This window comes from Podarcis vaucheri (genome assembly GCF_965113315.1).
Source record: "Podarcis vaucheri genome assembly, chromosome: 17".
In the NCBI taxonomy this organism is placed as follows: Eukaryota; Metazoa; Chordata; class Lepidosauria; order Squamata; family Lacertidae; genus Podarcis; species Podarcis vaucheri.
The window spans coordinates 35,919,029-35,934,912 of record NC_138755.1 but is presented as its reverse complement, the minus strand read 5'-3'; the positions used below and the strand labels follow the sequence as shown (position 1 = coordinate 35,934,912).

Below are 15,884 nucleotides of genomic sequence, written 5' to 3'. Positions count from 1 at the left end.
AGAGTCCCAAATATTCCCCACTCAGACCTTAAAACCACAATGCTATCCCGTCAGCCCATGGTGGTCTGTTTTCAACAGTGTCCAACAAAGTACTGAGTGTGCTTTAATGTGTTAGGCTACCAGCTCACAGAGCCAATGAGAAGCTACAAGAGTGTCACCATGCCTGGCATTCTGCCCACACTAAGCCTCCCAGTTGGCCAGCGGCGTTGGTTTGTCTGATAAAAAACACTATGATTGTGCAACCTGAATTTGCCAGTATATAACTGAATCCCGCCGGGTGGGAAGGTAACAATCTGTACTCTAGAAGCACCCTCATTCGTTGTATATGACTAAACTCCTGCAAAGGGCTAAAAACAATGTCCCTGATAAGTATTTGTGATGACAAACATCTTAGTATTATTGCCTAACCCGAGACTCACTTGTCCATGTGGGCACTGCACAATGTTCATGGCTATGATGGCAAACCTGTAAAATAAAATTAAAAAGGAGAGATACGATGGCATTTGTCGGTCTCCCTCAACTGTTGCAAGTAAGTAAGGAATACCTGCTGCCCACTCAAAATGTGTCCAAGAATCAACAGGCGCAGCAGTGGAGAAAAAGAAGGCAAAGTTTATAGCTGAGCAATAAAGACCCAGTGGAATCGTTTCCAGAGCCGAAACCCCTGTGCATTGGGTTTTTATACCTGATTTCAAACAGCATAAAACATGACATATTCATATGTTGCAGCAAAAATCAAACCAATGAGCGCACACAAGCTCTTCCTCTGACCATGTATACTTCTGCTTTTCTTAGATGGTGCGTCAATTTGCCCTTTAACCTAATTTTCAGCAATGAAGAGTGTTATGTACTGAGTTGAATAGGATCCAAACTGCAGCAATCTGATTGGTCCTAGAACAATAGGATCCAAAATGCAGCAGTCTGATTGGTCCTAGAACAATAGGATTCAGAATGCAGCAGTCTGATTGGTCCTAGAACAATGCAGCAGTATGATTGGTTGGCAGGAACCACCCAATCCTGCTCCAGATAGAAGTGAATCCACAACCTGATTGGCTTACAGTAGAATTCCAGAATTAGCCAATCATGTGCAGCCCATTGTGTAAATAGTGTATATAAAGCAGATACTGTGAGGGGACTTTCATTCATTCCTCCTCACCACTATGAGCTGAATAAAGAGCATGAAATCACTTTGCGACTCTGAGTATATTTCAAAGAGGAAAAGAAACCTATTGGGCCATTGAAACCTGAATAACGCCCACCATCTGTTATTGACTTAGAACATTGCATTATGGCTGACTGCTTTTCCAGTTCCCCAACTGAGCCCCATCTCATGAGCCTGAAAAGTTGTCTGGAGTAGCTTCCCAATAGAAAAATGCCAACACGTCAGATTTATTGCTTCCTTCCAGCACAATAGCAAGGCAGGGAGAGAAACAGGGCAGAGGGCAACTTTTGGATTTTAAGATTTTAGCACTTTTAGCTCTGCTGAAGCCTTAGCGATTCAAACATCATTAGGATACATGGATATAAAAAAATCATCACTAGGATATATGGTTATATATGGATACATGATCACTAGGATACATGGTTTTATATGGATATATTATTATATCGAGATCATGAAGGTAAAATTCTTCCAGGTGGTCTTGCCACACAACCTTGTGCTTTGTGGATCATAGAATCATAGAATCATAGAGTTGGAAGAGACCACAAGGGCCATCGAGTCCAACCCCCTGCCAAGCAGGAAACACCATCAGAGCACTCCTGACATATGGTTGTCAAGCCTCTGCTTAAAGACCTCCAAAATAGGAGACTCCACCACACTCCTTAGCAGCAAATTCCACTGTCGAACAGCTCTTACTGTCAGGAAGTTCTTCCTAATGTTTAGGTGGAATCTTCTTTCTTGTAGTTTGGATCCATTGCTCCGTGTCCGCTTCTCTGGAGCAGCAGAAAACAACCTTTCTCCCTCCTCTATGTGACATCCTTTTATATATTTGAACATGGCTATCATATCACCCCTTAACCTCCTCTTCTCCAGGCTAAACATGCCCAGCTCCCTTAGCCGTTCCTCATAAGGCATCGTTAGAGGAGATATTAACTGAGACATTTCTCAGGTGTCACAGGAGAAACAAAGGTGTCTGTGGGCACTGCATTGGCAACCCTGGACGCAGGCAGAACATGATATGATGCTTCTCTCAATACCTCCAGCTTCCCCACATGCCCATTGCACCCACAAGTGCCATTCTGGCCAGTTATCTCATGTTGCTCACCAACTTCCTGTGTAAAGGAATCCAAGCGTGGCCCCAGTGATCGAGAATTGTGTGGACAGGCAAGCAAAGAAAGGATAGGAGGAAAGGCCCACTTCCAGGGCCCCAGTGAGAAGAACAAAGGCTGTAAGAAGATGAAAACAGATCATTCGAACCTAATATTAGGAAAGTCCAGTGGGGGTAAACAAATGATGGTTATTTTATCATTTATTAAATATGTATACCGCCCTATACCCGCAGGTCTCTGGGCTATTCACAACATAAAATCCCAATCTAAAAACACAAAATACATACCGTATTTTTTGCTCTATAAGACTCACTTTTTCCCTCCTAAAAAGTAAGGGGAAATGTGTGTGCGTCTTATGGAGCGAATGCAGGCTGCGCGGCTATCCCAGAAGCCAGGGGATACACACTGCTTTCGCTGTGCAGTGATCCCTCTTGCTGTTCTGGCTTCTGAGATTCAGAATATTTTTTTCTTGTTTTCATCCTCCAAAAACTAGGTGTGCCTTGTGGTCTGGTGCGTCTTATAGAGCGAAAAATACGGTAATAAAAATTAGAACAAGAACAACCTAATAATCCCACACACACACACACCCTTCCACAATACATTTTTAAAAGGCACTAGATGTCAATCAGCCAAAGGCGTGGTTAAAGAGGAACATTTTTGCCTGCTGCCTAAAGGTAATATAATATAAACACAGGCAACTGGAAAAATTTGCAGCGTGTTATCTCTCTGTCTGTATCTGTCACGGCTTTTGGTGGTGGTCAACAAAAGAGGTTTAAAGACTGTCTCAAGGCAAATCTAAAATAAATGTAGTATATACACTGACAACTGGGAAACACTGGCCTGCGAGCGCTCCAATTGGAGAACAGCCTTTACCAAAGGTGTCATGGGCTTTGAAGACTCTCGAATGCAGGAGGAAAGGGAGAAACGTGCTAAGAGGAAGGCATGTTTGGCAAATCCACACCGTGATCAGCTCCTGTCCGGAAACCTATGTCCCCACAGTGGAAGGACGTGTGGATCCAGAATTGGCCTCCACAGTCACTTACAGAGTCACTGTTAAAACCATGTTTATAGAAGACAATCTTACTCTGCTATGAGTGATCGCCAAAGAAGAAGAAAGTTGCATAATGAAGGCACCAGCCAAAGCTCGCTGGGGAGAGCATTCCACAAACAGGGAGCCACTGCAGAAAAGGCCTTGTGTTGTCACCCCCTGAAGGAGTTTCATATTAGGGAGGTTCATAGCTTGGTGGTGGAGCACAGATGGAAGCTGTAATCTAGGGGTCAGCAACGTAAGGCCCATGGGCCAGAAGTGGCCCACGAAGGTCATTTGACCAGCCCACGAGATGCCCCTGAACCGAGTGGCCTGCTCACGTGCTGCTCTAAACAGGCAAGGCATGGGGACTCGCTTCTGCAGCACTGAAAATTGTGTCTGCGCAGACGTTGAAAATCGTGGGCAGGTGCGCTCGTGCGCATGCACAATCCGGCCCACAGAGGGATCTCCACGGGACCAATCCAGCCCAAGCAAGATAAAGCTTGCTGACCCCTGCTTTAGTCCAACATATCTGAACGGCAGCAGCTTGGGGACACACAGCTTCCTCAGCCAGGGACTCGATGAAGACCCCTAACTGATTTATGCAGCAGGCTGACATTTCTCAGCAGGGGCCTCTTACCTTTTGCCCATCTGAACTTGCTGGGCAGTGGGAGGTAGTCTTCCGAAAACAGAATCATGACTTTGTTGGCTGTAGCTCCAAAGGCAAAGCCCAGGGACCACCGATTGCTGAACGCCCCCGTAAAATCCAAGGGTCTGTGGACAAAAAGACGTTCATGCTCCATCGGAAAGTAACAGCAACCCGCTAGCATGTGGATGGTCACTTCAGGGTGGTTAAAATAACAAACAACTATTATCATGGTTATCTTTACTTCAGCTACAATGTATTTCCATTTACAGTCGCGCCTTGGTTCTTGAATGCCTTGGTACAGTGGACGCTGGGGTTGCGAACATGATTCGTGTGGGATGCACGTTCACAACCTGCAGTGTTCGCAACCCACAGCGGCGCATCTACACACATTCGGGTTGTGATTTGGTGCTTCTGCACATGCGCAAAGTGCGATTTAGCGCTTCTGCGCATGCGCGACTGCTGAAACCCGGAAGTAACCTGTTCCGGTACTTCTGGGTTTCGGCGGTCTGTAAACCGAAAAAACACAACCTGAAGTGTCTGTAACCCAAGGTATGACTGTACTTGCGCGTTCTGGCTCTCAAATGCCACAAACCCGGAAGTAAGTGTTCCGGTTTGCAGAGGGCCTTCTCAGTAGTGGCGCCCGCCCTGTGTGGAACAACCTCCCATCAGATGTCAAAGAAATAAACACCTATCTGACTTTTAGAAGACATCTGAAGGCAGCCCTGTTTAGGGAAGTTTTTAATGTTTGATGTTTTATTGCTTTACAGTGGTACCTCGGGTCAAGTACTTAATTCGTTCCGGAGGTCCGTTCTTAACCTGAAACTGTTCTTAACCTGAAGCACCGCTTTAGCTAATGGGGCCTCCTGCTGCTGCTGCGCCACTGGAGCACGATTTCTGTTATTATCCTGAAGCAAAGTTTTTAACCTGAAGCATTCTTTCTGGGTTAGTGGAGTGTGTAACCTGAAGCATATGTAACCTGAAGCGTATGTTACCCGAGGTACCACTGTATTATTATTATTAATAATATTCTGTTGGGAGCCACCCAGAGTGGCTGAGGAAACCCAGGCAGATGGGTGGGGTATAAATAATTATAATTATAATTATAATTATTATTATTATTATTATTATTATTATTAATACAACTAGTGTTGGTAAAAGAATTAACCAGTGGGAAATAAAGCAATTATACAGGGGACACACACACACACACCAGTTCTTCTGCCAACTTTTCTGCACTCCTCTTTCTCCAGCCTAAACCCTTTTGCTGTGAACCAGTGGCCAAAGGTGCTCTGAGGCAATGGTCTTATTGTGACCGGTTTACGGTTACCACAGCAAAGTGCCTTTCAGGGAGACTCACATGACAATTCCACATCTCCTGTTGAGAAGAGGCCATTTTTCATCTAGCCGGCTTCTCCTAGCTCTTTTTTCAAGGCAGGACAGCACCACAATGATGGCAATCTACAAGAAGGGGGGAAATGAATGCAGACATGTCAAGGGACAGACTACCACCCAATTGCGAGTTGGCAGTCAGATTACTCAACTTACCGATGGAAGAAGTGAACAATGCAGGAAGAGTTCCATATCCACTGAACTTGTGCAGGTTTCATTTTTCAATGGCCTGCTCAGGAAACACAAATGTAGATTTAAAAAATTATCTGAAAGCTAGATGAAGATTCCATTTCCCTTAAAGTTGTTTCATAAGCTCTGGAGCTGGAGAAAATCTCGACAATGGCTAAGCTTATGCTTTTGGAAAGAAATTGCTCAAGAAACCATTTTCAGGGGCATCAAATAGGCAATAGATCTAGATTGTGTCTGGACTACATAGAAAAAATGAGAATAGCAGGTGAAGCTACTTGGCTGCCAAAAGACAGGTAATGCACAGATGTCTCCAATCTGCATGGGTGGGTTTGAGTAATGTAGATTGTAATAAATGAAAATCTGCCCTTATTCCCTTATGGGGGACACAAGAGCCCTTATAGAGAGTCCTTTGTAGGTTCTCCATCGGTCGGAGATAAGAACAGAGGCCAACCAGAGAATATTGAGAAGCAAAGCAGCTAGTAAGCCTGATCTTTATTGAACTGTTGAAACAGGGTGCTCCCCTCACACGCAGGAGAAGGAGGAGGACCCAGAACAAAGGTGTGTCTGCCCTTATATAGACATTTTAAATTGCCCACCTTGATGTCCAAGACCACCCCCAAAAACATCATACCTACATCACAGAAGGGTGGACTACAGCAGAAATCCGAGTGGGTTGTTTACCTCATAATCTTAGTGGGTTGTTTACCTCCTGTCTGGCAAGTTACCTGTTAATGCTTACTTGATTGGATACCCTGGGGAGCCTGGCCAGTCTTTTGTAATGATAAATACTTGCCGTAGTTCCTGAGCCAGGTCACAGGCTCACCCTATTCATACACAGACATACCCTTAAGACAGGATTTGTGAAGGAAAAGACAATGGGGAGGCTTTTCCATTTGATTTTGCAGAGCAAACATTTGGTCAGTTTGGGAGTAAAAAATGGTTACAGGGCTGTTTTTCCTATGCTGCTTCAGACATGTGGTTTATATATTTACGTATGTACATTTGGTACATTTATTATATATATGAAGGTCCGTATAGTTAAAGCTCTGGTTTTCCCAGTAGTGATGTATGGAAGTGAGAGCTGGACCATAAAGATTGCCGAAGAATTGATGCTTTTGAATTATGGTGCTGGAGGAGACTCTTGAGAGTCCCATGGGCTGCAAGAAGATCAAACCTCTCCATTCTGAAGGAAATCAGCCCTGAGTGCTCACTGGAAGGACAGATCCTGAAGCTGAGGCTCCAATACTTTGGCCACCTCATGAGAAGAGAAGACTCCCTAGAAAAGACCCTGATGTTGGGAAAGATGGAGGGCACAAGGAGAAGGGGACGACAGAGGACGAGATGGTGGGACAGTGTTCTCGAAGCTACCAGCATGAGTTTGACCAAACTGCGGGAGGCAGTGGAAGACAGGAGTGCCTGGCATGCTCTGGTCCAGGGGGTCACGAGGAGCCGGACTAAACGACTAAACAACAACAAATAAGACCTTAATTTTTTTTATTTCAAGGGATTGAGGGACACTGAGGGGTTTTTGTTTTCATTTAACAAGGAGGAATAGCACAGATGGGTACAACACAGCAGCTAACACCAAAATGCTGACATAACAGGGCTTTCCCCAACTCCCGTCTCACTGTATTCAAACTTCCACACCCCCTCAGTGTCTCTCCATCCGTGCTTTACTCAAACCTCTGCTGTTGTTGAAAAACGCTGCTTTCCTCTCAGCTTATCTCCCTCCTCACTGCAGTTGTGCAACCTGCCTTCTGTTTTCCTCCCCTCCCCTCCCCTGACTTCATGCAAATCCAGGATTGTGATGCAGCACTAAAAATCGGGGCGGGAGGGGGGGGGGAGAGAGAGAGGCTGTACAATGACAGCTTTGCCTTTTTATGTATATATGAAGAAACAGACTATTTTCATCTTTCCCCTTTCTGCAATAAACCGCCATTCCTGATTCTCTTTCATTTTCTGCTTCTACTGACAGGAGAAAACATTCCTTGAAGTTAAACATCTGCAAAGTGCCATTGAGAGACAGGCAAAGGTCAAGATAATGAAACGCTAATCTTATTGACAGTGTTGGGAGGAACCTGGTACTATTTTTTCGTTTTCTCCAGTCAGAACCCTCTTCAAAGCTCTGTAAACCAACCAGAGCCATTTCAACTTGATATTATGATGAGCAGCATTGCAGGGCTGGCAAAGAGGGAAGAAATAATGCTCCCAAACATGAATGACGATAATAATAATAATAATAATAATAATAATAATAATAATAATTAATTTATTTATTTATTTATATCCCGCCCTCCCTGGCCAGAGCCGGGTTCAGGATGGCTAACACCAGTAAAATTACAAAATAAAAAAAATTAATACAGGTTAAAATATAATTTAAAATGCAGCCTGTCAGAGCTGCCACCAGGTCCCAGCTCACACAGGACCACGCTCGCCAACGTTCACTTTATAAGAGTCTTTATTGAGTTACAAGTTTCATTTCCGAACTGCAGCGTGCAGCTCTACACCTTCCATTCTAGGTCGACGAAGTCTCGTCTGACTCTCCGCCCCCTGTGCACCAGCTTAATACCCTAGCCTTGCTCCACCTCCTACGCCTCTCCCTGCGTCTCTGGGTCCCACTGCTCCTCCTAGTCTCCTCCCTCCTAGACTCCTCTGACGCTGAAGACCCCCCACTTCCTTCCTCCTCCTTTCGGCGGGCTTTGGGACCCGGCTCCCTCTCCGGGCTGCTTGCTGCGCCAGCTTCCTCTGCATTTGAACTTGGCGCGCGCGCCCAACTCCCTGCCTTCCTCTTAACCGTCGCCTCGCTCTCTGAGGAGGGCGTGACCACCCCTGACGTGTGCCCTCCCTCCTGCTGACAGCCTCCTGAACCCGATGCCTGGCTACCTTCCGCCCCGCTGCTCTCAGTCTTGAGCGTGGGTCCCGACTTCCAGCTGCTGCCGCTCTCAGTTATGAGCGTGGGTCCCGACTTCCAGCTGCTACTCTCTGAATCTCCTCTGTTCCCTTCCTCCTGGGGTGTCCCCCCGGATCCCCCCCTTGCTCTGCTCACTGGGGCTCCCTTTTGGGAGTCCTCTGACTCACTGCTTAGGCTTGGAGATCTCGGGTCGTCATCATCACTCATTTTCCCTTCGGATTCCTCCCCCTCACTCTCTGTTTCCTCCCTTCTCTGCGTCTCTGCTCCTGAACCCCTGACATCCATCCCCCCCTCGAAGCCCCCCCTCCCCCCCTCCCCGCTTTCAGGTGTGGGTGCTGGGTGCTCCATCATCACGGGAGGGAATGCCGGATACAGTTCGCTCCCCGTGGTTGGCCGCCAACTGAAGACCTCCGAGTCTTCCTCCTCGCGGTCGTCGACGTTGACCTGTTCCGCTTCCATCTCTGTACCGCCGTGCTCGAACCCAAGGTCCTCCCCGAACACGTCCATATCAGTCTCTGCATCGGTCGCTCGACCTGGCATCTCCAGCCACTTCCGGCGCCATTGCTCCTCCGGTCGATCGTCCCACCAATACGAGGTGTCTGACGCCGAACCCGCCGGTGATCCTTCTGGGGAACGGGTGCTCAGTGCGGGTTCCCCGTCCGAGTCGAATCCCTGGAACGTGCTGGATGAAAGTGTGGGCGTGAACAGCCAGTCGTCGAAGAAGCTCGCTGGCATGGGTCTGTGTGGAAAAAGGGCATGAAACTCGTCCTTGAGCAGGGGTTCCTCCACAGCGTAGTCTGGCACCCAGCTATTGGCGCTGGCCCGGGTGCCCTCTCTGGCTAGGAGGTATTCGACTCCCTCTTCCCCCCATCTGGAGTCCAAAATCTCCGTGACCTCGTTGATGGGGTCCTGCTGCGTCACCCCCCCGGTCTCCGTCCGCTCCCGGAACGGACTCGGTGCCGTCCCTGGCTCCTGGAATCTGTGAGGTGCCTTGTAGGGAGTGAGCACCGACCTGTGGAACACCGGATGCATTCTGGAGCCCTCCGGCAGCACCAGCCGGAAAGCTACCGGGTTGATCTGTGCTTCGACTTGGTACGGACCGATTTGCTTGTGCCCCAACTTCTTCTTGGCTAGCGACCTGGTCGGCACTGCGTGGGCTGCCAACCAGACCCAGTCTCCTACTTGGATCTCTTCGCCAACTCGCCTGTGCTTGTCAGCTTGCACCTTGTAGGCGTGCTTAGCTAGCTCCAGCTGCCGTCTGAGTTGATCGTGGACCGCTTGCAACTCCGACGCGAACGCGTCCGCCGTCTGTGGTTCTCCTTCCCCCACTCTCTCCAGTCCTGGGAAGGTTCTGGGATTCCTCCCATTGTTGGCGAAGAACGGCGTCACCCCTGTGGACACGTGCTTCGTGTTGTTGTAAGCGAACTCGGCGAGCGGCAGGTAATCCACCCACGTCGCAGGCTGTTGATTGGCATAGCATCTCAGGTACTGCTGCATGATGGCATTGACCCTCTCCGCTTGCCCGTTGGTCTGCGGGTGTCTTGCCGATGCCAGATTGACCTTGACATTTAGAAAACCCATCAGTTTCTGCCAGAAATTCGAGATGAACTGGCGTCCGCGGTCGGACAGGATAGACCGCGGCAGACCATGCACTTTGAACACGTGATCTATGAACAGTTTGGCGGTTTGTTCCGCCGTGGCCACCTTCGCACACGGAATGAAATGTGCCATCTTGGTGAACAAGTCCACCACCACTAGTACAGCTGTCTTGCCTCTCGAGCTGGGTAAATCCGTGACAAAGTCCAGGGCCACCCTCTCCCACGGTTCAAACGGCGTTTGCAGCGGTTCTAACAGTCCCGCCGGCGGTCTGTGCACCGGCTTGGCCCTCTGGCAGGTGTCGCACCTCGCTACGTAGTCCGCGACCTCCCCTCTCAGCCTGGGCCACCAGAAGTCTCTCGCGACCAATTCCATCGTTTTTTCCGTGCCAAAGTGACCGGCCGTGGGTGCGTCGTGCAACTGTTGCAGTACCTTGGCGCGAAGTTCGTCTCCCGGCACATAGACGGCCCCTTTACGTAGGAGCAAGCCGTCCCGCACCTGGAACTCGTCTGTGTTAGCCGTGCCTCTGTGCACTTCTGCCATCTTCTCTTGCGCGAATGAGTCGTCCCGCAACGCACGCCGCACCGCCTCCAGGTCTACCGTAGCTGAGGCACACGCCCACGCCGTCGGTGCGAAGATGTGCATGGCGGCCGCTGGCGTCACCTCTTCTAGGTATTGCGGTTTCCGGGACAGTGCATCCGCCATGATGTTGGTGTCTCCTGGGATGTACTCTATTCGGAAATCGAAGTCCGCAAAGAACTCTGCCCAACGTATCTGCCTCTGGTTCAGGAACTGCGCCGTGCGCCAGTGCTCCAGATTTTTGTGGTCCGTGCAAACCTGCACTGTGTGCTTGGCGCCGATCAGGAAGTGCCTCCACGCCTTGAACGCTGCATGAATGGCCAGCAACTCCCTGTCCCAGATGGTGTAGTTCTGCTCCGACTTGCTGAGCTTCCTAGAGTAGAACGCTCCCGGCCTCCAGACCCCCTGAGGGTCTTGCTGCAGCAGAACAGCTCCCACGGCTCTGTCTGACGCGTCTGTCTCTACCCTCAACGGTTTACTGGGGTCGATATGCAGCAGTTGCTTTTCCGACGCGAAGAGACGCTTGAGCGTTTGAAAGGACTGCTCCGCCTGCTCCGTCCAGACGAATTTCTTTTTCTTGGAGCTGAGCGTGTCCGTAATGGCCGCCGTCTGCATCGCGAACCCCTTGATAAATTTGCGATAGAAGTTGGCAAAGCCGACAAACCGCTGGACCTCCTTCCTGTTTCGCGGGCTCTTCCAATCCAACACCGCGCGAACCTTGGTGCTGTCCATGGCCAGCCCCTTGTCCGACAACTTGTATCCCAGGAAATCCACCTCCGTCGTGTCGAACTGGCACTTCTCCAGCTTGGCGTACAGTCTATGTTGTTGCAACCTCCTCAGCACCTCCCTCACGTCGTGGTCGTGAGCTTGCTGCGATTCAGAGAATATCAGGATGTCATCCAGGAAGCAGACGCACTTCTTGTAGAGGAGCCCCGCCAATACGTGATGCATGAAAGCTTGAAAACAGTGAGAGCCATTTTGTAATCCAAAGGGCATGACTCTGTACTCGTAGGTGCCCAGGGGCGTGAACATGGCCGTTTTCCACTCATCTCCCTCCCGCATGCGGATGAGATTGTACGCCCCTCGTAGGTCCAACTTGGTGAAAACGCGTCCCTTGCGCACAGTCGCGAGGAGGTCGTCTATTCTGGGCATGGGGAAATCAGACGGCTTGGTCATCTGGTTTAAGAGGCGGTAATCAACTACAAGTCTTTTTTGGGGTGTGTCTTTCTTTTTCACGAAGAAAACAGGACTGCCCCCCACTGCCTTGGACTCTCTGATGAAGCCACGCTCCAGATTATGATCAATGAACTGTTTGAGTTCCTGCATTTCGTCCTCAGACATGGAGTATAGCCTTCCCTTAGGCAGCTTCGCCCCCGGCAGGAGGTCAATCTTGCAGTCATATGGCCGGTGAGGGGGTAGCTTGTCCGCCTCCTTCTCGCAGAAGACCTCCAAAAAGTCCGCGTATTTGTGGGGAACTGTGTGCAGCGTCCCCAACTGTAGCTGCGAATCTTCCCCTTCTCCCTCCTCTCTGGGTATGATGCAGTGTTCAGCACAATAAGAAGAGCCGAAGATCAGCTGTCGCTGGTACCACGCCAGCGTCGGACTGTGCCTGTCCAGCCAACTCATGCCCAGGACGATGGGAGTGTCCGACAACTGAGTGACGTTAAAGCTGATGACTTCTCTGTGGTTACCCAATCGCATCACCATTGGCGGCGTTTGCTGCACCACTTGCCCCCCTAGTAACTCTCTGCCATCCACCGTGACGACTTGCAGGGGCAGAGTGGCAGGCAGTAGCTGTATAGCATGTCGCTGCACAAAATCCTGCGCCATAAAATCTGCATTACTCCCAGAGTCCACCGTGATTGGGACGTCTATCGTGAGTCCATTGGGCAGCTGGAGCGATGCGGTCAGTTGCACTACCGGTTTGGGCGGGAGGGGGTCTGTGGGTTGCAAGATCTCTGGGGACTGCTTCACTGATACGTCTGGCTGGGCCCCAGTACTTCTGTCTCCAGCCAGACATCGTCGTTTCCCTGCAGAGGTTCTTTGTGCTGCGTAGCTGTTTCCACCTTAGCAGCGGCCGCAGTGTGCTTCAGGCTCCTCTGGGGACACTCTTTCGCCAAGTGTTGAGGACTTTCGCAGATGTAGCACTTCCTGGTCCCTCTAGGAGTCTTAGATTTGCCTGCACCCGGTGCTAGGGCTCTGGTCGCTGACTGAGCCCTGGCACCTCCCACCTCCATAGGTTCTGCTCCCCCTCCTGGCGGAGGCGTGGATTGCGCACGCGCTGCTTCTCTGGGAACGAAGGAAAAACTTCTCGCTGCTTCGCGCCCACTACGCCCCTCCTCCCTGGCCCATGGGCGTTCCTCTAGCCGTACTCCCGCAGATAGCGCCCTCTGGACCACCTCCTGCGTGCTCTTGGGTCTCTCCCCTCTCGCAATTTCGTCCTTCACCGGGTTGCTCAGACCCTCCCAGAAAAGATCTCTTACTGGGGGCGAATCTCTGTCCCATTCTAGAGCGCTGACGAGTGCGAAAAAGCGGGCGTGGTACTGGCGCACGCTCGCCTTCCCTTGTCTCAGTCCATGTATCTCTCGTCGCGCAAGATCCACATCTATGCTAGATAAAAAGCAGGCATCCATCGCTTTGATAAAGGCATCCGCACTTCGAAGCGCTGGATCCTTATCCCTCCACAAATTGCGCAGCCAAGCTTTAGCATCTCCATGCAAATGGGATAGAATAAACCCCACCTTCTCTTCCTCATCTCTAAAGTCCTTTGCCAGCAGTTGCAGTGCACACAGCACATCTGCTCGAAAATTGGGGTACTGTTGCAGGTTCCCATCAAAATGCTGCACAAGACCTCCTGATCTCCTTGCCAACCCAACTCCCTCCGGCTTGGGTCCCGTTTGTACCTGCTTGGTAAACGCTTCAAACCTGGCATGGAGATCTCTGTAGGCGAGCGCTGCTTCCTCCTCCCGTTTTCGGGATGCTAATATCTCTGAGTTTAATTGTGTCACTGCCTCTTGCAGAGTTGCGATTCGCTGTTCTGCCGTCATGCTTGCCGATTTGTGAGCTTGAGTCCAGGCACCCCTCTTCACCCCTCGCTGCGGTGTTTCAGGCGCCTGGAACTTCTTGGTAGTTTGAGACGAGACTTACTGTCAGAGCTGCCACCAGGTCCCAGCTCACACAGGACCACGCTCGCCAACGTTCACTTTATAAGAGTCTTTATTGAGTTACAAGTTTCATTTCCGAACTGCAGCGTGCAGCTCTACACCTTCCATTCTAGGTCGACGAAGTCTCGTCTGACTCTCCGCCCCCTGCGCACCAGCTTAATACCCTAGCCTTGCTCCACCTCCTACGCCTCTCCCTGCGTCTCTGGGTCCCACTGCTCCTCCTAGTCTCCTCCCTCCTAGACTCCTCTGACGCTGAAGACCCCCCACTTCCTTCCTCCTCCTTTCGGCGGGCTTTGGGACCCGGCTCCCTCTCCGGGCTGCTTGCTGCGCCAGCTTCCTCTGCATTTGAACTTGGCGCGCGCGCCCAACTCCCTGCCTTCCTCTTAACCGTCGCCTCGCTCTCTGAGGAGGGCGTGACCACCCCTGACGTGTGCCCTCCCTCCTGCTGACAGCCTCCTGAACCCGATGCCTGGCTACCTTCCGCCCCGCTGCTCTCAGTCTTGAGCGTGGGTCCCGACTTCCAGCTGCTGCCGCTCTCAGTTATGAGCGTGGGTCCCGACTTCCAGCTGCTACTCTCTGAATCTCCTCTGTTCCCTTCCTCCTGGGGTGTCCCCCCGGATCCCCCCCTTGCTCTGCTCACTGGGGCTCCCTTTTGGGAGTCCTCTGACTCACTGCTTAGGCTTGGAGATCTCGGGTCGTCATCATCACTCATTTTCCCTTCGGATTCCTCCCCCTCACTCTCTGTTTCCTCCCTTCTCTGCATCTCTGCTCCTGAACCCCTGACACTGCCTCATTTTATTAGTAGCCCATAGATCAAAACCATAAGGGGAGGGAAACATAAGTGTCAGACTGAGTCCAAACCAAAGGCCAGGGGGAACAGCTCTGTCTTGCAGGCCCTGCGGAAAGATGTCAAGTCCCGCAGGGCCCTAGTCTCTTGTGGCAGAGCGTTCCACCAAGTCGGGGCCACTACTGAAAAGGCCCTGGCCCTAGTTGAGACCAATCTAACAACCTTGCAACTTGGGACCTCTAAGGACCTTAAGGTCCTCCCCGGGGCATGCAGGCAGTCCCATGTGAAGAATAACCCATCGAAGACCATGCAGCTCCACAGTTACAAGGTAGGAGATTTCAAGGGAAGAAATTGTGTGTCGCCAGCAAACAAGCAAACCACCACCAAAAGCACACAGTACTTTTCCCAACGAACCACACAATTTGATGCTGCCCCACCCAACAAGCCAGGAGACAGATTTGGAAGTGTGTAAATAAGAAGAGGGACGCGGGTGGTGCTGTGGGTTAAACCACAGAGCCTAGGACTTGCCAATCAGAAGGTCAGCGGTTCGAATCCCTGTGACAGGCTGAGCTCCCATTGCTTGGTCCCTGCTCCTGCCAACCTAGCAGTGCAAAAGCACATCAAAGTGCAAGTAGATAAATAGGTACCGCTCCAGCGGGAAGGTAAACGGTGTTTCCGTGCGCTGCTCTGGTTTGCTCTGGCTTAATCATGCTGGCCCCATGACCCGGAAGCTGTACGCCGGCTCCCTCGGCCAATAAAGCGGGATGAGCGTCGCAACCCCAGTCGGCCACAACTGGACCTAATGGTCAGGGGTCCCTTTACCTTTACCTTTAAATAAGAAGAGGACAGGAGGGACGGAGAGCGTTGCTTCGAAAAGCAGGGACTCTCAAACCTGCTTCCAGATCTCCCTGTTACAATCAACAGTGGGAGGTAACTGTTTAAACTCATCCACTGATTCGTCCTAACATATGCCCCCAACTCATCTATTTCTCCGCCAGTCTGGCTAATTCCTGGAGAGCATTTGCAGGGGAGAAATAGATTGCATACCCTCCAACATTCCTCAGATGAAAATAGGGACATTTTTCACACACATACATCCAGCAACTGACCCTCTATTTGACCCCCCATTTTTTGTCGCCGTCCCCCCTCCCCACAGAGCATTTCCTATCAGAAGAAGGGCTGCCGCCACTTCACCCACAGGACACAGCACATGTGCGCTCCACCATCCTGAGAAACGCCCTAATTTAATTTAATTTTAGTCTCTGGTAGATTTAAAAAAAGAACACCGCACACCAATAAATTTGATTCCCTCCCCCTCTTTCTTT

General features: G+C 50.6%; 1 protein-coding gene across 2 annotated transcripts in view; it reads right to left on the bottom strand.

Annotated features, from left to right (window-relative positions):
* LOC309521846 (stimulated by retinoic acid gene 6 protein-like) overlaps window positions 1-15,884 on the bottom strand; it is a 39,492-nt gene that overhangs the window by 14,918 nt on the left and 8,690 nt on the right. For both annotated transcript variants that reach the window (XM_082204898.1, XM_082204897.1), the window contains exons 2-6: window positions 5,490-5,562; window positions 5,302-5,402; window positions 3,936-4,069; window positions 2,265-2,385; window positions 420-465 (exon numbers count right to left, since the gene is read on the bottom strand). In XM_082204898.1, the coding sequence (XP_082061024.1) occupies window positions 420-465; window positions 2,265-2,385; window positions 3,936-4,069; window positions 5,302-5,402; window positions 5,490-5,562 (475 nt within the window). The remainder of the gene's footprint in view (window positions 1-419; window positions 466-2,264; window positions 2,386-3,935; window positions 4,070-5,301; window positions 5,403-5,489; window positions 5,563-15,884) is intronic.